Source organism: Erpetoichthys calabaricus, chromosome 8 (genome assembly GCF_900747795.2).
Source record: "Erpetoichthys calabaricus chromosome 8, fErpCal1.3, whole genome shotgun sequence".
Classification (NCBI taxonomy): domain Eukaryota; kingdom Metazoa; phylum Chordata; class Cladistia; order Polypteriformes; family Polypteridae; genus Erpetoichthys; species Erpetoichthys calabaricus.
In genome coordinates this window covers 137,245,798-137,268,743 of record NC_041401.2, presented here as the reverse complement: position 1 = coordinate 137,268,743, position 22,946 = coordinate 137,245,798, and the positions used below count along the sequence as shown (strand labels likewise).

General features: G+C 36.6%; 2 protein-coding genes across 2 annotated transcripts in view; both read right to left on the bottom strand.

The window, feature by feature from the left end:
* The window catches only part of armc8 (armadillo repeat containing 8), a 207,029-nt gene that overhangs the window by 77,648 nt on the left and 106,435 nt on the right, over nt 1-22,946 (bottom strand). Inside the window, 4 exon segments of the mRNA XM_051931260.1 lie at nt 17,395-17,481; nt 18,775-18,856; nt 19,947-19,987; nt 19,989-20,030. Coding sequence (XP_051787220.1) covers nt 17,395-17,481; nt 18,775-18,856; nt 19,947-19,987; nt 19,989-20,030 — 252 coding nt within the window.
* LOC114659533 (uncharacterized) lies at nt 1,927-11,928 on the bottom strand. Its single transcript, XM_051931376.1, has 7 exons — nt 8,137-11,928; nt 7,165-7,357; nt 7,027-7,077; nt 5,859-5,951; nt 5,638-5,730; nt 3,860-3,958; nt 1,927-3,622 (listed from the first exon to the last, which is right to left on the bottom strand). Exons 2-7 carry the CDS (start codon nt 7,318-7,320, stop codon nt 2,072-2,074), a joined length of 2,043 nt encoding a protein of 680 aa, XP_051787336.1. The 5' UTR covers nt 7,321-7,357; nt 8,137-11,928; the 3' UTR covers nt 1,927-2,071.

Genomic DNA, 22,946 nt, shown 5'->3' with positions numbered 1-22,946 from the left:
TATACGTTTGCAGTATGAAATAATTACTCTGATTCACTACTGGTAATTCTTTTAATTCAGTAACCTAACACCAGTGCTTTCTACCCTGAGTAAAGCTACCAAGGCCCAAGTCTCCTGGTGGCACCATACAAGTTAGAGTCACTGGCCTTGATTGAATAAACTAATAATTAAAACTTTGAAAAACTAATTTTTCTGTATTAACCTAACAGCATTAATAATTAACAGTTAGAAAACATAAATGAAATCTAAATAGGCTAATAGCACTGCTCTTTAAAGCTTACTCTTCATTTTTCTAAATGAAGAAATAGCCTGCAAATATTAACCGTGTATATATATCTTTATGTAAGTGCATATAAACGTATGAAATACAAATTATTTAAAGAGCAAACAAACAACTGGCTTTTTGGAACTGTTGTTTTCAATTACCATGAAAACACTTAATGTAAACTGATTAAATTGTTTCCCATAACTAAATCTTAAATGAACACCTTTTATAACGGAAACACTTGTTTTAAACCTTTCTCTTCAGTGAGGTAATTCGATTTTTTATAAAGAATTTGACACTCAGCCAATCTCTATTTTTGAGAGCTTGTGGTTCATTTTGGATGCAGGCTTCACACTCTCCCTTTCCTGGCACTTTACATATATTTATAAATTTGGCCAAATGTTTTTCCACTGCTCTTATTTCTTCTTCACTCCACATTCTCCTCTTCACTCGTTTATGACCTAAAAATTGCACCACAAAATTCCAATTAGCAGAATATAAACTTCTGTATAGCTTAGTTAAAAAAAGAATCTTTATTGTAGCACTGATGTGTACTCACCTTGGCAAACACTGTTAACTTTTGTTTCCTGTACTTGACCCTGAGCTCGTTTCATCTGCTTAACTTGCATTTCTAAACACAACATAATCAATTGTTACAAAATTTCAAGAATTATTTAACCTAATCAATTTAAGAAAATTTTGTCAAATTATTTTAGGAATAGTTAGGAAACCATAAACTTTAACACCAATGGATTTACAAAGTAAGGTGGAATGTACAAGAGCTTACCTGCTTCACCTTCATGATCACTTAATTCTTCCTCACTTTCTGATGTTTCATGTTCAATCACTACTTTTTCTACAGTAAAAAAAAGATATTTTAATAAAAGTCAAAGAAAAAATAGGAGCTACTTTTAAATACATCACTATACACGATAGTCAAATACAAAACTGAACTTTGAATACTGAGAAGGAAAGTAAATGCTTACAAAAATAAAATTGGTTCAGGAATTCTGGTAGAGAATTCTACTATTTAGGAATGTAGTTATGAACATATTTATGTTTGAATAGTTTGGTATTATCTAAATCTTGTTCACTTCAAGTGGACCAGGGTCATTCGGTTAGGTTAGCTTCAGAGTATGTCTGTCTTTATTGAAAAAGTAGGTGTCTACAGTACACTAAATTATCAGCATGTGAGGCATACTTCAAAATCATACATTTTGGACATATTTGTAGAACCAAAGTGGAGGTGGAAAGGAGGAGGTGCCCTTGTCATGTCAAACATGACACATCTGCCAAAATTCATAACTATTTTTACATTTACAAATGTTGTCTTTGCTATGCAGTATGCTATGTTTGGCTATGCATATGTATACACTAGGGCAGAGAGATCGAGAGAAAGAAAATGGTCATTACCAGTTGGATCAATGGTGATATCATCCAGATTTTTTCCTTTAAACTCTCCAAGGCGCCCAGTTTCCAGAGCTAAGAGAATTTTGCTGATCTTAGCCAACTGCAAAGTGCCTTCTGGGAGACGATAGTATTGCCTATGCACTCTAATGTCATGCCCAAGGAAATCAGCCAGCTGATCCAATTCTGTATCGTTCAAGTTAAGAACTTTTGACAGAGTTGCCACATGTTTTCGGAGTTTGGTCGATGAAAGCGTTTTAGGACTTTTTGCTCCACATTCTTTGGCAAAAAGCCGAATACAATCAGATCCACGAAAATGAGATAGAGCCGAAGGTCTTGCAAACATATAGTTGTTGTCACATGGCACACCACAAACATCTCTTTTTTCTGCAAGCAACTTCATTGCTCTGTGCATAGCTGGTGACAGCAGTATAGGAACCTTCCTTCCACGCTTGCCTTTAATTTCAATCTGATAAAGTGATGGCAAAGCTTTTGCTCTAGTTCCGAAAGAGCAAGAGCAACATCTCCATGCAAATCTGATACATCTCTTAACAAAAAGGTATTTAGAAGCATTCTGGAAACTTCTCCTTCTCTTTTGCGATTAAACAAAATAATTTGTGTTAAAGTGACTTTTGCAAGGCTTGCCCAGTTTCTTGCAGAGGCCTCAGCTAGAAGATTTTTGTAATTTTCTTCCTGTTTGTCATCAAGATACAAATGCATTTTTTTCACATCTTCGGTAAAAGGCAAAAGCTGAGGTGCATTCCACTTTGACTCTCTCAAACATCTTAGGGCTACAGATGAAATTAGCTCATTCCACTGGGTTTCATAAATTTTTCGGAAGCTTTGAGCATTTTTTACCATCATTTCATTTTCTTCTACCATTGCCTGGGCTTCCACTATATTTGCTATTTTCTGAAGGCTGTGGCCAAGCTTCAGTGCTAATGAAGGAGTTTTCATTGTGCCACTCTCCTGGTCGTACCCAGCAACACATTTCACTGCTGTTACTACATGTGGAAAGCTAGATGGAATTATGAAGTCTTTCATATTTTGCAATGGTGTTATTCGTCTTGCACATAACAACAAACGACCAAGCTCTCTAATCTTCTGACGAATGTATTCATGTTTAGATATGTCTGAACCGAGCCTGTTAAAGAGATGTCGTGCTATTTGTAAAATGCAAGGATCCTTCTTGACTATAAGTGAAATGTCATCTTTTATCATTTCACTCATTAGCTTCCAAAGGCCACTGTCAACACCAGGAGGCACAGGTTCAGCAAATGCACACAAAGACTGGACCCTATTTTTTCCAGGTTTTGGTTGATCACGTTTTCTAAGCTTGCAATGTTTCATGTGTCGCCAAAGATTGTGTCTTAAAAAAAAACCCTGACAATTTAAACAATGTGCAAAATCTTTAGATGGCAAACAATTTCTAGGTTGTCTTCGAGGTACGAGCATTCCTTTCCCCATTTTTAAAACTTCCACATTGTGAGCAAAATTGCCTCTGTTTCGAAGAAGATCTATTTGAAGTCTTCTTTCTTTTGATTTTCTTGGAAACTGGAGAGCTTTAGCAACTTCAGTCTCATTGTGATGAATTTGTTCAATATGCCTGGCAATTTTTGCATAGGACTTACCACAGAAAAGGCAAAACTGTTTTTTGTCATATACTCTTCCTCCACCAGTTTTTACAGAAACTGCCTTTACAGATACTGGATCATATTCTTTGCTTTCAGAGTCTGAAACAGTGGAATCAGGTACAGGTCTATCATATGTGGAACATGACGCAGAGGATTTCTCATCTTTATCTATTTTGTCACTCATGTATGCTGATAAGCTGTCACTACTGCAGTCTGGACTATTCTCTTCTGATGACTTAGGAATGTAGTCATCATCGCTTTGGTTCATACTGGAATCTGATGACTCGGAACAGTTCTGAAGCATCTCTTCACTCACCTATTAAAAACATAAGAAAGCCATCTAGAACCAAGTCCCTATACTGCATACTGATTTACAAGTGTTGAAAACTACATTATTGGATTAATGATTGATTTGTTTTATATTTATTATTAATAATGTATATACATGCAGCAATTGCTTAATATTTCAAAACCCACTATGAAATACTCAAACTGTTACTTTTATAGTGAAAATATTGAGTTATAAAGTTTATGCCATCGGGGTATAACTTACAATAACACTGTCAGAGCGCCTAAGTTTTGGCACAGTACAATCAAGCTCACTCTTTTCTAAAGAAACTGGTTCAGTGTCAGATCCACTGTTGTCTTCAGTCTGTAAAAATATAACTGGATGTCATATTCATTGGACACACATTATGATGTGTTAGTATTAGTACTGTTGTTAGTAGTAGTAGTAGCAATATTCCTACTATTGCTATCATTGTTGTTTTTTACTTTTACACTTTGCAAAGGCCAGTTACAATCAAGTACTTTCTGCTCAAATAAGTGTTAAGTGTCATTATAGGCAATTACAGGGATAACAGAATACCAGATTTTATAGTATGCTGTACATAATGTACATTAAATGAGATTATGCTTAATACATTTTTCAGGCCAAATCTTGAATGTTGAATATGGAGACAAGACAACAGTTTGTTAGGTCTTAAGAATAAGTGCAACACATACAGGAGAGTCAACTTTTCTTCATTAACTATCAGTATTAGGACTGTCATTTATAGCAGTTCATTTTTATTATGGAGACCTAAATGAATCAGAGTGAGGTAAAAGTACTGAAACACCACCAACATTCCTAGTGAGGACTTACATATATTTCAGTTCACATTCACTGTGGGGACATAGAGTAAGGGGTGAGCAGGAGTCAATCTATCTTTTATATAGCTATCCTTGTGGGAACTCGCACACATTTCAGGTCTCAACCACTGTGTGGACCTAAACTAAGTGGGTGGACAGTGGCACAAGACACCCCATCATCACTAACTAACCTAGTGGGGACTCGCACACATTTCAAGTCACAAGCATTGTGTGGACGTAATGCAAGTGGGGGAAGGTAGCACAAGTAACCCCATCTTCAATAACTGCCCTTATGGGGACTCTCACACATACTTCAGGTCATTCCTGTTATGAAGATCTCAGTGAAGTAGAAAGATATTTTAAGATTTAAAACACAACAAGCTGTCCTTGTGGGAACTCGCACACATTTCAGGTTAAAACCACTGTGTGGACCTAAACTAAGTGGGTGGACAGTGGCACAAGACACCCCATCATCACTAACTAACCTAGTGGGGACTCACACACATTTCAAGTCACAAGCATTGTGTGGACGTAATGCAAGTGGGGGAAGGTAGTACAAATAACCCAATCTTCAATAACTGCCCTTATGAGGACTCTCGCACATACTTCAGGTCATTCCTGTTATGAAGATCTCAGTGAAGTAGAAAGATATTTTAGGATTTAAAACACAACAAGCTGTCCTTGTGGGAACTCGCACACATTTCAGGTTAAAACCACTGTGTGGATCTAAACTAAGTGGGTGGACAGTGGCACAAGACACCCCATCATCACTAAATAACCTAGTGGGGACTCACACACATTTCAATTCACAACCATTGTGTGGACCTAAAGCAAGTGAGGGAAGGTAGCACAAGTAACCCAATCTTCAATAACTGCCCTTATGGGGACTCTCACACATTCCAGGTCATTTTCATTAGGGGGACCTTAGTGAAGTAGGCTGGGCAGTAAGAAATACGTAGCAATGACACATTTCCTGTGAGGATTCAGATATATTTCAGATCACTCTCATCATGAGGACATAAAGCAAGTGAGGAATACAGTTAACAGATCTTATGGGTAATGTCTATATAATTTTTAAACAAAACAACTTTATGAAATAAACTGTAGCAGATTAAATTTAAAAACAAAATAAGACATTTTGCCATTAAAAGATATATACAATGTATTTCTAGTTATATCTGTTAAGTAAAAAAACTGTACCTGCTCATTAGTAACAACTGCTTCTTTCTCTTGAGGTTCAGAAGTCTTTTCAGCTAAGCTATGACTGAGGGCCTTCTCTCTTCCATCAGGGTTCTGAGGAGAAGGCAAAATAATTAAATGATTAGCAAAATAAAAGGATAATATACAGTATAACATTGTATCATTAAGTGATGTAAAGTATTGGTCTAATAAAAAAAGTTTAAGGCAATAAAGAATTTTACCTGTTCATCAATAGCAAGAGTGCCTTTTACTTGTGCCAGTGTAGGCTGTTGAGCCAAGATCTGGCTTTGGGCAACATCCCTTTCCCCAGTGCCCTAAAAAACAGAATATTGATCAAATGCATAATAAAATCAGGTATTCTGTTATCACTTTCCAGTCTTGTATGCAATAATAATACTTCTAATACTAAAATGAACTTACTGGTTTCCCACTTGATGAAAGATGTAAAAACCTTTGTTGGATTTTTTAAATATCATATTTTGTCATAAATACTATATGAATGCCCAAAGTAAATCTTTGATATGACTTGACTGTTCCTTATAGTGCCTAATTCTCATTCAAAGATACTGTGAATCAAAAATTGCACACTAAATCAGCAGTAGTCACATTTCTATATGCACTATACATTATGTACATGAAATATTATTTCATATGGGCTAATTTATATTTTACATAATCCAAAAAGCAACCTATTACAATGGATATGTTTAACATCAAAAAAAGCCTAAATTGTTCATATAAAAAAATAAGTAACTTTTCAGTTACTTGAATAATTTCTGGGTTTCTAAGTCTTGTAGATGGTTGTACATTTTGCATGATTTACATGATATCACAAAAGGATAACCATATTTTTTCTTCCTCTTTAAACAACATTTATTCTTTTGGTGTGTGCACTTAATTTTTCTTTCTGTCATATGTTTCATTCAGAATTGTTTATGTGCTACAAAAGTTGGAAACAACTTTCACTAAGTCATACACTGTGTATGTTTTCTGAAAATGTATAGTGCAAATATCAAAATTATGCTAATCAATACCAATATGTTCTTGTTTAGGAAAATCTAGTGTGCAATTAATGATTTTACCCTACATTTATTCTTTCCTCTCTTAGTTTCCTATAATTAAGTGTACACAATCCATTTTCATACTTTTAATTGAAATTGTGGGACTATATCTGTGTTTCTTAAATTTATTATCATATAAAAATATATTTCCACTTCCAATCACACAGCTTGATTATCTAAAAATAGTGCAATAAGGTGTATAGACTCAGGCAATGTAACACATTGCAATGCATGTATAAAAATAATCATCAGTACTATTGTTACTTATTTAAAAAAATCTTTATTAAAATAAAATGCCTGTATATATTAATAATGTAGATTTAGTTACCTTGTCATTTGTCTGTAATGGTGATGATATAATGGTGGCTTTTTCTTTTCCCTGCATACAGACACAAACATAATTACTTCACTGGTGACAACAACCTAAGCTAATCCTAAATACATAAATAAAGACTACAGTTCTTACCTGCTTTCTCCAAGGCCATGGTCCATCTCCATAGCTGTATGTGATTTCTTCACCAGGAAGAATATCTCTTAAAGCAAACAGACAGAGGTGTGGCATTCCATCTACTGCCAGTTTCTTGATTTTGCAGTTTGGACTTTTGTGGTTGTCATTTATCATTCTTCCCACAGAGCCATCATCTTTGGCTCCATCAATGCTGTAACAGCAGTACAGTTTAAATACATACATAAAAATGACTAATATATATATATATATATATATATATATATATATATATATATATATATATATGTGGCATACACACAGCCAATTTACCTCATGTATTAGAACGAGTAGTGCTCCGTGGAAAAAATCGTGTAGCACATTTGGGTCTGAACCTGAGAGGATAGCGCCTCAGTTAAGTGAAAAGGACTATCGCGAGAAACTGACACAAAAGCAGCTCCGCGATCGCTATGTTACAGACAGAGCACTTGGAGCACTTCAGACACGTTTCAGGGCTGCTACAGTCCATTTGCCCGAGTGTGCGGCCGCCAGCATGCCTCACAGGGCAGGTGGACAGTGGGCATACAAACTGCCTCTGAGGCAGAGAGAGGCGGACAGAGGGTCGAAGCAGCTGGCTGATTCCACTAAAGTGCTCACTAACTGCGGTGTCTGAGAACGCGGATCTCGGAGCTGCTTCTTCAGGAGTCCCGACACTTCAGACTGCATAAGATATTTGCATTACACGTGCGCTATCAGGTTATTATTACGCCGTTTTTTTAATGTTAAAGCAGGTTTGTTGTATATATCATAAAGTATTTTATACATTATTTATTTTTTATTCGGGGACAGGGAAACCTGATTATACTGTCTGGCAGTATTACTTTGTTCTGCCGTTTACTTTCATTCTGACGTTTTGTTAACTATTGCAAAATTGACTTCAGAAGAGACTGTAATACACTTTCACCATAAATTAGAAAAATAAATACAGCTCACCACCAACTTTTACCATTCCATTTAAAGTCGAAAAGAAAGACGGCAGCGGCAGGATGATACACTCGCCTCCTCCTCTCACTTTCAGCCCTGTCTATTAGCTGACCGCGGTACTCTGCCACAAAGTCACCCCTTTCCAATGCCTCCACCGCAAACACTCCACGTCCTGCGAACGACCGAGTATGTCAAACGTACTTCGCTAATATAAATGCGAGGTTAATAATTAAAGAAAAAAAATTGGTTATAAACAACTTACCTTTCTCTGAATTGATAAATTTAATTTCCAATCCGCGTTTGTCCGAAGATGACCTCACATACCGAATAGCGTCGCTTTCCGGATTTATTCGTTGTCTTCTCATTTTCAACATACGTCTATATACAGTATATATATACACACATGTACATATAAACTCCCGAATATAAACACGCATAATTTGTGTTTTAAAATGAAATGTATAATAAAGCCGACATATAAAAATAGCCAAGCAGGGTCTTCTTAAAAACGAACAAACACAACATATCCTGGCAAACTTTTATCCAAGCAAAGCTTTAAGTAGATAAAAACGTCATCTTCATTGGCTAATAATAATAATAACGTTAAACTACTTACTCTAACATCACATGTATTAAAATACTGTTTACCTTTTTTTTACAGTTTGTAATTTATCCTTTCACTCTTTCAATCTTTCCTCCATATGCAGGCACCTAACTGTAACATCCGCTGTGGCTGCCCCATGACCAAAAGTGTGCTTAACCCTGCAGTACCGTAAAGTGCCTGTAGGGGGTTTTACACACTGTGAGCAGCCAGCCTCGAAACACACACACAAATTTTACTCAAAGAAATACGATTTTTGGGGTCATGGTAGATTTTGATGGTACACCCCTTAGGAAGCAATTTTGCATTAATTATAATGGTCAGAATTATGGGGACCTCATTTTTGGTCCCCACTTGGTCAGAGGTCCTCACTGTGTTGGTGTGCAGTCAGGCTTGTGTCCCCTTTAAGATAGTAATGCAAGTACACACACACACACACACACACATACGCACACACACTAAGAGAAGCATTATTTTACTCTGAATGCATAGTCAGCTACTGAAAAGAAACACATTTTAAACCGTATTGCAAACCTATAATATTTGACAAAGATTTATAAATTTCAGTTTAAATGAGGTGCTTGCTGCTGCTCTGCTGCTGTAGCTTCTTGGACCATTCTTGTATAGGTTTTTAATCTCTCATTCTCTGAAAGGAATGGTAGTGATTTAAATCTTTCATCAATGGCTGATGCCATATAAAGTGTGGCCATTTCCTGCTCACTTGCATACCATTTCTTCAGGTCCTGGTGAAGAGCATCATTTATACCTCTGACAAAGAGGTTATCTCCCAGACTCCCATGTGTGTCCTGCAGAAGCTGTATGTGAAGTGGGGCAATGACCAAGAGTGTGGGTGTGAGTGTCATCTAACATAACTAACATGCTGTCTTCAGTGTTTGTACAACAAATGCTTCTGCATTTGTTATAACTGACTCTGTGAAAGTCACAATCTCCTTCTTGTTCTTCCTCATCTTGGGGGTCGGTAGTGCAGCAGTGATTGCATGTTGCTGCTCAAGGAAACATTCATCCATATCAAATGCATTGTTTCACCAGTTTGGCACATCGGTAACCAGCCTTTGCTGTGGAAGATCCATCAATTTCTGCTTTTGCTGCAAAGCCTGAAGGCCTTGGGTACTTTTGTGGGAAAACCCAGGGACGTGTCTTATTGTGCATTGGCCGGTAGATTAATTGTGGGCTGACCCAACAAGTTTAATGTGTGCATATAGCATTTAATGTGAGAAAAGCCAGGTACCTGCGCTGCAACAAGCATTTTTGCTGTGTTGTCGGTGACGAACACTAGATCTTTTTCTTTAAACCCCTATTACATAGTGACATTACAAGGTAGCCTGGCCATATTAGCCCCAGTATGACTTTTATGCATAAGGATAAGTACTAGTAATGTGCAGAATGATTCTATTTAGTGATTCGATTCATTTGGTTCAATTCACCAAAATGATTCGAATCTTTGAATCACTGATTTGTTCACATCAAAAACAAGATATTCTAGTTTAAAATCTAGAATAATATCATAACAATGTAACAACTTTAACCAACACTGAAAGCAAAAATTACTAGACATGTAAACAGTTTCTTTTTAATAGCAGTCACTATTATATAAACAGTCTCTGGTTCATCCCTTTCTTTTTTGATTCTACACGCCTCCATTAAATATAAATTATTTTTATTTGGTGTTCATTTTATTATATTTATTTATATAGGGCTTACTTAATATATTTCTGGACAGGAGTAAAGTTCTAGTTTATTATATCATTTTATATACCTGTGTCTTGTGCCATATATTTATTACTACTACTGTATAAATAATATTGTGATGGTGTAATGCGTTGTATATTGTGTTGTTCAATTCTATGTACCTTCTTATATGTATGGATGTAACCACAAAAGAAATTCCTAGCACAAGAATCTGAAGACTATGAAAAAAACTCTTTTATCCCTTGCCACTTTAACACTAGAATTACCAAAGCCTGCGAAAAAACTCGTATACCCGGCCCACATTATATCCCTTTGCACCTGTCTGTCAGTGTCTTTTGTCTTGTAAATGTGTCTATAAGCCCAAGCAGCCTGCTATACCAGACCCCCCAACCCACCACTGTTTTGAGTAGTGAGCTGCTCTTATTGTTAATATTATACAATAAAAACATACATTTGATTTGTGTCTGTAATAGCCGGTGTAAATTTATAGTACTTTTTTTACTTTTATTCTCTGTCACAATCACGATACAACACCCACCCCCCGCCCCAGATCTAACACTGTTAGTTTTTATTTGAAACTGGGAACAACTGTAGATGTGAGTGGTGTTTTGAAACAATGGAACTGGAAATTCTCTGATCTGGAGGGATAAAAGCTGACACACAAATGCTGGTGGCATCTGCCTTCTTCGTATCTCACCGTCACATGATTTCTTTTTAATTCAGACTTATTGAGTGTTCCTGCTCACGCTGAATTAGTATGCACCTTATGGTCCATGATGTCAAAGCTGCACTGATAAAAAACAGACACATAGGTATATATGATATTTGGAATAACTCATTGTATGACCTGTATAGTACATTTCGGAAAACACTGTAGCACGGATGCAACATTATTCATATTAATTCGCATGCCTTCTTGCGCTTATAACCAATGACTGTGGTTTTTTTTTTGGTTTTTTTTTCCGATCTTGCCCAATCTCCACATTTTGGTGCATGGTGTTTCTTTTGTACTCCAGGACATGCAGAGGAAAGAACAGAACAGAGAGGTCAGTTCCGTGCTATATACAATCATCAAATTCAAATGTTAACAGTTCCCACACTGCCAAGGACCGTCCTTCCTACATTTCCGACATGTGTAACTTTTGCAATGTGCACACTTCTCTCTATGCTGTGGTTCCTATTACACTGAAGGAGCGCCTGACACTGACTGAGTTTGCTTTCACTTTTCATAACAGCAGATTTCAAAGTACAGACCTGTAGTTGTTCTGTCCTGTTACGTGGAATTTGGGATAATTCTTGTTTGTTTCAAGCATGATGGAACATCACACCATGCTAATTAGTTGTTGAAAACCTGTGTAAAGACAGGAGTTTCAACTGATTGGAACAGATTTATAAGTGGGAGGGTTAAACAACAACTTGACCTTTTGTTTTTAAAATTAAAATAATCCATGTATAAGCAGAGTTTTCATGTAATTTACAAAAGTATCTTTGTCCACACTAAAACACCAGAAAATACATATGACACAGACCAGTGATCCTCTATCATGGTCCTGGAGGGCTGCAGTGGCTGCAAGTTTTCCTTCCAACTAGTTTCCTAATTAGAAGTCAGTCCCCTGCTGATAATGAAACTTGATATTTAACTATTTAGCTTGATGCCCATGATTTAAAATACCCAAAGATGACATTCAACAATTCACAACACGTGTTCTACATGAACTTATTACCGCAACACACTGCAAACTAATCACATTAAAATCTGAAACGAGGCAATGATACAGGTTTCTTGCAATATGTGGACAGATGGTTACACAGGAATGGGCTAAACGCATCCAGGATACAGCTTACAAAAACCTTAAATCTAAGCGGGATATATATATATATATATATATATATATATATATATATAAAAAAATGTAATAAACTTACAGAGAATAAGCATAGTAATGAACCACAATCCAGAGACCAAACAAAATCCACCTTGAACAGAGTCAAGAACACTCTGAATAAGTTCCAGAATAATAAATACATAAACTTACAGGATTATTAAAGAATGAAATCTAATGATGCAAACTGCTTCATAAAATACCCACCAAAATTCTGACCTGTGGTCAGCCTAACAGGTGGTCCAACTTATAACTTATCTAAAAGACTTTTTCAAATGCTCAAACATTTAACATATGATTCGGAATATTCTGTTAATAGTGAAGAGATGACATTGCAGTGTCTGAAAAATGTATTCATCACTGAGGATGAGATCATGGTCTCATTTGATATCTATGTCACTATACACCAAGATTTCAAATCACTGGCCACAGAAACTCTATAAACAATGCTAAACAATGACCCCACCATAACAGCACGAACGATGCTGGCCAGAAAAGTCATAATGCATCTAATATGACTTTGCCAGAAAACTCAGATTCATTTTAATGGAAAATACTACAGACAGAAAGGAAGCATGCCAATGGGACACTTAGCTGAATGCAGAGATTAGCATGTGTGGCTCTAATTCAGTTCACACCTAAACTTTAGATATACTACATTGACGATACATTTGTCATAATAAAAAGTAACAGCTCAATGATTTTTACAGCTACATCAACGCTATATTCTCTGCAATCCAGTTCATCATGGCGAGAAAAAAAAAAAGGTGCATCAATTTCCTGGACATCTATCTCCTTTGAAAGAGGTAATGATGCCACATTGATTACAGGTGCTTATCACAAGGAATGCTATGCAAACAAAACATTACACTTTGCTAGCAATCACCCATCATTGCATAAACGGAGCTGTGTTAAGACACCCATTGTAATACAAAGGAGACTAAAAAGAATAAAAGATATTCGTCAGAAAATGTTTACATAGGAGACATCAGAGACTCCAGTAAACAATCGACTGTAACCTGTTGATTATGTGAGACAAACATAAAAACACTTCTAACATGTACACAGGAATACAGTGATCCCTCGCTATATCGCGCTTCGCCTTTCGCGGCTTCACTCTATCTCGTGATTTTATTGTAAGCATATTTAAATATATATCGCAGATTTTTTGCTGGTTCGCGGATTTCTGAGGACAATGGGTCTTTTAATTTCTGGTACATGCTTCCTCAGTTGGTTTGCCCAGTTGATTTCATACAAGGGACGCTATTGGCAGATGGCTGAGAAGGTACCCACTTACTTTTCTCTGTGTCTCTTGCGCTGCTTTCTCTGATCCTGACGTAGGAGGGTGTGAGCAGGGGGGCTGTTCGCACACCTAGACGATACGGACGCTCGTCCTAAAAATGCTGAAAGATTATCTTCACGTTGCTACCTTCTGTGCAGCTGCTTAGTGAAGCGACATGCTGCACGGTGCTTCTCATACTTAAAGCTCGAAGGGCACGTATTGATTTTTGACTGATAAACAAACTCTGTCTCTCTCTCTCTCTCTCTTCGTCTGCTCCTGACGGAGGGGGTGTGAGCTGCCGCCTTCAACAGCTTTGTGCCGCGGTGCTTCAGCATACTTAAAAGCCAAACAGCCCTATTGATTTGTTTGCTAGAGATTGTTTTTCTATCTATGTGACATTCTGTGCTCTGCTCCTGACACGCAGTCCTTTGAAGAGGAAGATATGTTTGCATTCTTTTAATTGTGAGACGGAACTGTCATCTCTGTCTTGTCATGGAGCACAGTTTAAACTTTTGAAAAAGAGACAAATGTTTGTTTGCAGTGTTTGAATAACGTTCCTGTCTCTCTACAACCTCCTGTGTTTCTGCGCAAATCGGTGACCCAAGCATGACAATATAAAAATAACCATATAAAACATATGGTTTCTACTTCGCGGATTTTCTTATTTCGCGGGTGGCTCTGGAACGCAACCCCGCGATGGAGGAGGGATTACTGTATAGCAATCAGCAGGAAGGACCCATGGTCTCTGATTGATGCACACATAAGTTAAACCAGACACACATTTAAATGGGGCTCAGTGCAAGTAAAATTAAAGGCTAATAATAGAAGTTCCAGCCAGGGAACTGGCTGAATCATGGCTAGCTAATGAAAATGCCATTAACAGACATTTGGACATGAACCCAGCACATGCAGGCTTGAGAAGAAGAACGTGCACATAATAAATATGAACAAACCAAACCCTAAGAACCTCACCTCATTAATCCCCCCTCTCCCACATCCACCTATCCTGCCCTTCTTATTTGCTATATATTACTTTGGATTTCTATATGTCTAATCATTTTCCTCTGATGATGACTCCTGATAGGAGTTGAAAGCTTAGGAATAAAAAACTACTTTAAGATTCACGATTCATTTTCTCCTTTTGTGGATCTCCAGCTACAAAGAAGCAACATTATCCATTTGTTTTGTGGACCAGAACAGATTTAAACTTGATGGTCTTTCCAATCCCCCTCTCATTTATTTCTAAACATTTTTTAACACAGATTCTTCACGGTGCATATGCACAGGTTTAAAAGGAAGCACATTAGCTGGAGAGCTGCTGGTTTATTGGATATCTGCATTTCATTATTAACTAATGTCTGGTGAAGAAAACAGGTAACAATTAAAATAAATGCAGATGCTAAAAACAAAAATAGACAATTAAAGGTTCTGAATTGTAACAGGCAAGATCACTAAAATTAAGCCCAAAACATATTGCTTTAGTAGTAAATAAATGAGTTCTAAGTAAGAAATTGGTTGAAGTGAAAACCTGCAGCCACTGCCGATCTCCAGGATTGTAATTGAGGACCTCTGACCTACAATGTAACTAAAATTAATGAATGAAAGCACAAGGCATATAGTTAAAAACCAAGTTGCATTATCAGCAAGGACTGAGTTCTAATTAGGAAACTGAAAATGTCTAGCCACAGCGGCCCCCCAGGACCGGAACTGAGGACCCCTGACATAGACCTTTGTACTGATCACAGATGAATGTAACAATATTCAGGATTGGCAATAATAGTTTTGTCATTAACTAAAAACAATGCAAACCTTAAAGCTACACAAAAAAGTAATACACTCAGTGTTCATTGGTGAAAGGATTGACTAGAAGCTGTATACAAAATAGGAGTGCATCTTGTACCAAGCAAAATTTGTAAAACTAACTTAATTGGGAAAGTAATTAAATGCGTGCATGTGTGTAGCTATATCTTCACTATACTGCTTCTAACTTTGTAGTGCGGGTTGAATGGTAGAAGATGTGGAGTAAAAGGTCAAATGTTCTTGTATACAGGGAGGACTGGAGCTAATGAGGGTTGAGATTGTTGGCTTATTGAATTTAAAATAAAACACGTTCAGGACATCAGCCATCTGAAGGTTCTTCACAATGTGGGGGCATGGTTTTCTGTAGTTGGTGTTATCTTGAAGGCCTTTCAACACTGATGCAGGATCACTGGCTTATAACTTGTATTTTCAGGTTTTCAGAGTAGCTCTTTTTAACCAATCTGACTTTTGTCAGTTTATCCTAGCCTGTCAAAACAGTGTATTGTCCACACTTCTATAGGCAGCTTCCATGGCCTGACACAACTGCCTGAGTTTCGCAAAGAACCATGATTTTTTTTGTTGTTGTTAAATTTTACCAAGGTCTTGACACATTTCCTCACAAACACTGAGACAGGATGCGACTGTGTCTGTCAGCTTGTCTAGGTCAGCTGATGCATCCCCCAAACCAAAGCTGGCCTGCACCTTCAATGCTGCCTTTTTACTCCACCTTTTTACAATGTTAATCACAGGCTTAGAATATTTTAACTTGCTCCTATAGGTTGGAAGCAGGTGAATTAAACAGTGATCAGAAAGGCTACACTGGGAACAGCCCACTGTATAACAGTGGTGCAGTATATTTCTGTGACCGGTATACACAATGTGCTGTATAAATTTAAGTTGTTCATGGCTGCCCTGTTAAAATCCCTAGGAGAAATGAGAAGGGAGTCCAGGTAAATTGCTCTATGCACAGAGTCTGGTCAGCTAGTTGCTGCAGCACCTCACTCAGGCAAACCTGAAAATCTTTGTGCTGATCAATAAATTATATTATATTAAATTTCTCAAATTAAATGTAGTTCAGTTACCTTTATATAATTCAAATGGCTGCAAACACTCCATTTGCACAAAGGATAAGGAGAATAAGGCATAAGCATTACATAAGCATCTTAATAAATACTGGAAATTCCAAAAGCAACGCAAACACCTGATTGATTAAAGTTACTCTATTAATTTTCTGCACAATGAACAAGCTTGCTATTACTCCAAAAAATCATATTTTACATCCCTTGTTACAGTTTCTTCCCTTGTTGACTCCTCTGCCAAAAGAATTCACATCTAGCAGCATTTTAATATATAAAAAGATATAATGTTGCATGTCAAAAAATATACCCTTCCTAAGAGATCATCTCCTTGTTCCACTTCTGATCAGTACAAAGAAACTGAATAAAAAAAGCATGATTCCTCGGCATACGCCGTTCATGTGGGAATATGCTATCTGCTACAAACAATAGTCAGTTAAATTCCATTTATTGAGTGAATTTCAAATGACCCTTTAACCTTCAAAAAAATCACCTTATGAAAAAAACTGACAAAACTCACTGCAAGTAGAAGACATAGTGACACATGTAAAGATAAAGACAACACAATTAAAAGCCAGGATGCCCGAGATTTACCCTAAAGCTATTTAAATTCATTTTGTGGAAGGAAAATTGATTGCAATATAAGACATTTTCCTATTATACTTGTCTTGTGTCACTTCTCAATTTCAGAATACCTGTAGTTTTTATTTTTTCAGCAAGATGATAAATAATTCAACAGAGTTTTACCCACTAATGTTGACTGGCGGGTTAGATCTAAATTAATAATGCACAGTAAAGTTAGGAAAACTAAAATCACCAGAAATTTCATACATAAATTTCCCTTTTTTATTACAATATCACTTTTTGACATCTGAATAAAAAGCCATAACAGTCAAAAAGCACCATATAATTTACCTCTTTGCTGGGGGAGAATTCAAGCAGCAGGTTGCATAATGTTGATGAAGCCATCACTAACACCTCTTCTGGTGCATTCTGTAAAAGCTGCCAGGAAAATAAAAAAAAATGTAAAACAAAATTACTAATGTGTAATTTTAATGGACACAAATCATATATAATGGCATGGTAGTGAAGAAGTTGGTACTGCTACAATAGAGATTCGTTATCCTGAGATCAAATATCATAGTCAGCAGTTGTCTGTATGGAGACTTCTTATTACCTTAGTGTCCTCATAGGTTCTCTTCCCAAATACCCGCTAGTATAGGTATGGCATCAAGCTTGAACTGCATTAATCAAGTCTGACAATTAAGTTATGTTACAATCATATACAAGTAACTCAGAGCTTAAAATATAAAACTTAGGAGTAATAAGATTTTCAAGTAGGAGGAATACAAAGAAGTACACAAAGCTAATTTAAGATATGTCAGAAAGCAGCTATTGATAAGTACTGATTATTTTGCTCAGCTTACTGGCAGTGTGGTTAGAGGAAGGGGACAGTAAGAGTAAATTGACCTACATGGTTTTGGATCATATTTCATGAAATGATATGGACATGGATTACCCAGGAAGTGATGTAAATATTAATGAAATCGCTAATTTCACCGTACTCTGTACATGTGACAAGTGACAATATAAAGCATTGCATGTAAACAGCTAATGTTATAGAAAACTATTTTCTGACAATTACAGCTTTCCATTTAATTTGATTTAAATATAGAATTTTAATATTCACTTGTACGACCAAAATATTTTATTTTCTTGTATGCTGATTAAAGTCAGTAGGACATGTCCTATTTTACCTAAAGCTGATTATTTTACTGAGGATAACAATTAACAATATAATGGTACATCTGTTTAGAAATATAAGTTAATTCAGTTGGTATAAATTATGAATATAGAAAATATATCTCTCTTTAACTTAAAGTAAAGTTATTCTACAGTAAATCTACAACCCCAATTTGAAAAAAGTTGGGACAATGTATAAAATGTAAATAAAAACAAAATGCAATGATTTTCAAATCTCAAGAAAACTGTTTTATTCACAATAAAACATAGAAAACATATGAAATGTTGAAACTGAGACACTATTTCATGAAAGATATTAGCTTGTTTTGAACTTGATGGCAACAACAACATTTACTTATATAGCACATTTTAGACTCTATATTACTGTATATTCCAAGTTGAATTAGAATGAATTTTTGAAGTAAATATTGTAATCATCATACAACAAATATAAAAATAATGACAATTTACTAATTAGTATTTTTAGTAATGAAACTTCTACAGTACTTCAAATACAAAAACAAATTCAAAGCATTAACAAAAAAATCATACCTTCATTAATGGCTTCCATACAGCATGGTCTTGGAAACTAGTTCGGAGTTGTTGCACTGATCTGGAAAGACTATGCAAGCATCTTAAGGAGAATAAATATATTTGAAAACTGTAATCTTTGTCATACTTGTCTGTCTGCTTTATTTCTGGACCAACATCTTCACAGTAAAAATTAAAGAAACTTAACTGCATAAATTGATGCTATGAGAAGAAACATCATATCTTTCTCTGTGCAAGATTAATAAAATCTGTATCTCTAGCTGTTTTGAAAATGTTCAACTATAAATCAATCTACCACCCTGAACATACATCATCATCCTATCCAAGCACACATCACAACAGGGAATATGGCAGTATATTTGTTAAAAAGTTATAAATTACAATGCTTAAGGTGTCAAGTAACAGTAATCTTATTGCTAACATTACTGTCAACAGGATTACAAACTTTTACATAAAATGTTTAAATATAAACCCAAACATGCTAATATTGAGTACCAACTCAAATGTCCATTATATACACAAACAGAATATTTCAAAAGGTATCCCATTATTTATACATTAATCTGGAAGGTAACATGTGACATTGTAGGATTTTATTTGTACTTTGCTTCCAAATAACAGTAACTTATTAAATTGGAAGATCAAATATTTAACTAGCGCCATACTACACACTACAGTCAAGATTATGGATTTAACAAATAATCGTGTGATGTTAGAGTACATATTAGCTAGAAGGCCCCACTGCCTACCAAAAGTTACATTAATTTAAATGAGTTAAAAGTGGCATTCCAAGGAATTTAGTGGACGTACACATAAAAACAGAATCTGTTCTCTAATGGTTAAGTCCATGACATGCCTACGAAAACAAAATACAAAGAGCCAGAAACACCCAACGGGCCTACTGGAAAAACCTTGAGAGAGGGAGGATTTTCTTCTTTTATCTAAAATCTTTCATATAAAGGATTTATGTTCGTGAGGCATGAATTTACCAACAACACTACATGATGATTTGTAATCATCATAACTTGCTAGTTGTATTACTAAGATACATTCTTTATTAAATGTCACAGCACAAAGATACAAAATTCTGTTATCTTCATTTTGGTTGTCTTCTGCTTGTTTACTTTAAAAAGTTTACTTTTAGAACCAAAAACAGTGTCTTGGATACTTACCTGACAGCTGCTAACCGCACCTTGACACTTGACTCCGATAAAACCACTCACAATCCTGTCCATCATACTCTCCGCTTCAATTATCTATGGGGATGGACATTAAAGGTCCATAAAGTCCTATTATTTATATTACAGATCTTAAGTGACACACAAAACCTTCAATAAACATTTATGTAATGTTATGAATTATAAAAATGGTATTATCTAATGAGCTTGACTCAAACTAGAATGGCATGGAAGCACAGAATTTAGCAATAATGTAGGTACCAGGCTTAGTGTCCCATCAAGACAGTTTGCATTCTCCTTTTATAGTTGGCTTTTATTTAGATACCTCATAATTCTCCTCATGTCCCACATGAAACAGCCTAATTAATTTACAAATATCCTTTGAAATATTCCCCTAATAGTTAATATGATTACTGTATTGAATATAAAATAGCTTTTTATTGACCCGGGGGTTACGGAAGAAAGAGGAATGGACTTTGCCTCTTTTCACAGATGGATGGTGAGTGGCCCTAGACAGTTCCATTTGTGTGCTTTCAACACTGATTGTGCCATATCTTGTCAATCACTTTATCCCTTTATCCACTCATATACACTTTTTGGCTCTCTGTGAGCCAACCTAAATTCTGGGTCCAAATCCAAGTCTCGCCAGTGGTCATGCATCTGAGCCAATAAAGGATTCTAACAGTCAGAGACGCATCCGAGGTGATCTCTAAGTGCTGTCTCTACATCCAATGTCCAAATACGTCCATGCTTTTCATAGGGATGCTTTATAGCCAGCATCTCCAGGAATTCACACCCCCCTATTTCACTTCAGTGCCACCTGAGAAGTGTTTCCCATCCCTCTCAAATCCAGACCCTCAAGTTGCTACTGTACGACACTGTATGTGAAGTTATGAGTGTTAACCTGATTGGCGTCTTTTGAGAGCAAATGTAGGTGGGTATATATGAGTGTGCACTGTGATAGACTAGCATCAATGGTTCACTCCTAACTTGTCCCTGATGCTGCCAAGACACAGTAGACCTCCTGCTTTGCTGATGTCCTGATATGTGAAATTGAGTGTCAGAAGTTTACAAACCTTTAGGGGTGAATTCTTTAAAACTCACTTTATAACCCTTTTTTATTCTAACAGGACTAAAAAAACAAAAACTGACATATCGTTTAAGACATCTACAACCCTAAATGAGAAAAACTTGGGACAGTATGGAAAAAGCAAATAAAAACAGTGAATTTTTAAACTGGTACTTTGACTTTTATTTCACTGTATCAAGATATTTAATGTTTGTTTCTGGTTAACTTGTTATATACATTTGTTATACATTCATTCCTGCATTTCAGGCCTGCAGCACATTCCAAAAAAAGGTTGTGACAGGGGCAAATTAGGGCCAGTAATGAGGTAAAATAATTAAATAATGATGTAAATTCCAACAGGTGATTGTAATCATGATTTTTTTTTTCTTCTTTATTTCGCCTTATACAATTTCTTGTATTAGGAATTTGGTAGTTTTCGCATACCCCTTGGGGTCAGAGCGCAGGGTCAGCCATTGTACAGCGCCCCTGGAGCAATTACAGGTTAATGGCCTTGCTCAAGGGCCCAGCAAAGTAGGATCTCTTTTGGCAGTGACGGGGATTTGAACCGGCAACCTTCGGGATACCAGCACAGATCCTTAGCCTCAGAGCCACCACTCCGGTACAAAAAGCAGCAACCAGGAAAGGCTGAGTCTTTGAGGTGCATGGGAGAGGACCTCCAGTTTGTCAACAAATGCATGAGGAAATTATTGAAATGTTTAAAAACAATGTTCCTCAAAGGAAGATTGGAAGGCTATTTGCATAAATCTCCCTCTACAGTGCATAATATCACTAAAACGATTCAAGAGATCTGAAGAATTTCAGTTGCATAAAGGGCAAGGGAGCAAGCCAAAGCTGACAACCTGTGACCTCCAATCCCTTATATAGTATTGCATCGGGAACTATCACTCATCAATAGCTGATATAACCACTTGGGCAAGGATTACTTTGGCAAACCTTTGTCAAGCACTACAATATGGAGTTACATTCACAAATGCCATTTAAAACTTTAATGTGCAAAAAAGAAGACTTAATCATGTCCAGAAGAGGCATCGACTTTTCTTGCATTGAAAGGCATCTGGGATGGACCACCGCACACTGGAAATGTGTATTGTAGTCAGGTGATTTCAGTATTCCAGTTATTTTTTTGAAGAAATGGACACTGTGTGCACACTTGTGTCAGTGCCCTTGGAAAGGAAAATTTATATTTCTGAGATAGCAGCATTAATATACAGTAGAAAAGTACAATGAGATTTTCGAGCCACACATGCTGCCTTCAAGATGACACATTTTCTAGGGACGTCCACGCATTTTTCAACAAGACAGTGCAAAATCACATTCTACAAACATTACAAAGGCAGGGCTGCGGAAGAAGAGGGTACAGGTATGGGCCTGGCCTGCCTGCAGTCCTTACCTGTCCCACATAGAGACCATGTACAGAAGGTTCAAATGAAAAACACAAGCAACGACCTCCATACTGCTGGCACAACTCAAGAGGTGTTTGCAGAGGAATGGGACAAAACAACACCAAAACATTTCATTGCTTGGAATCAGTGCCAAAATGTCATTTAAGTGTCGTGAGAAAGAACGGCGACATTACAATGTAGGAATTGCTTTATCTTCCCAACTTTTTTTTTGGAATGTATTGCAGGACTGAAATGCAGTAAAGGATGTATATTAACAAATGAAATGAAGTTGTCTGCAGGGTGTCTGGGCTTTCTCTTAAAGATAGGGTGAGAAGCTCAGTCATGCGGGGAAGGGCTCAGAGTAGAGCTGCTGCTCCTCCACATCAAGAGGAGTCAGATGAGTGGCTTGGGCATCTGATCAGGATGCCTCCTGGACGCCTCCCTGGTGAGGTGTTCCGGGCACGTCTAACCAGGAGGGAGGCCCCGGGGAAGACCCAGGACACGCTGGAGGGACTATGTCTC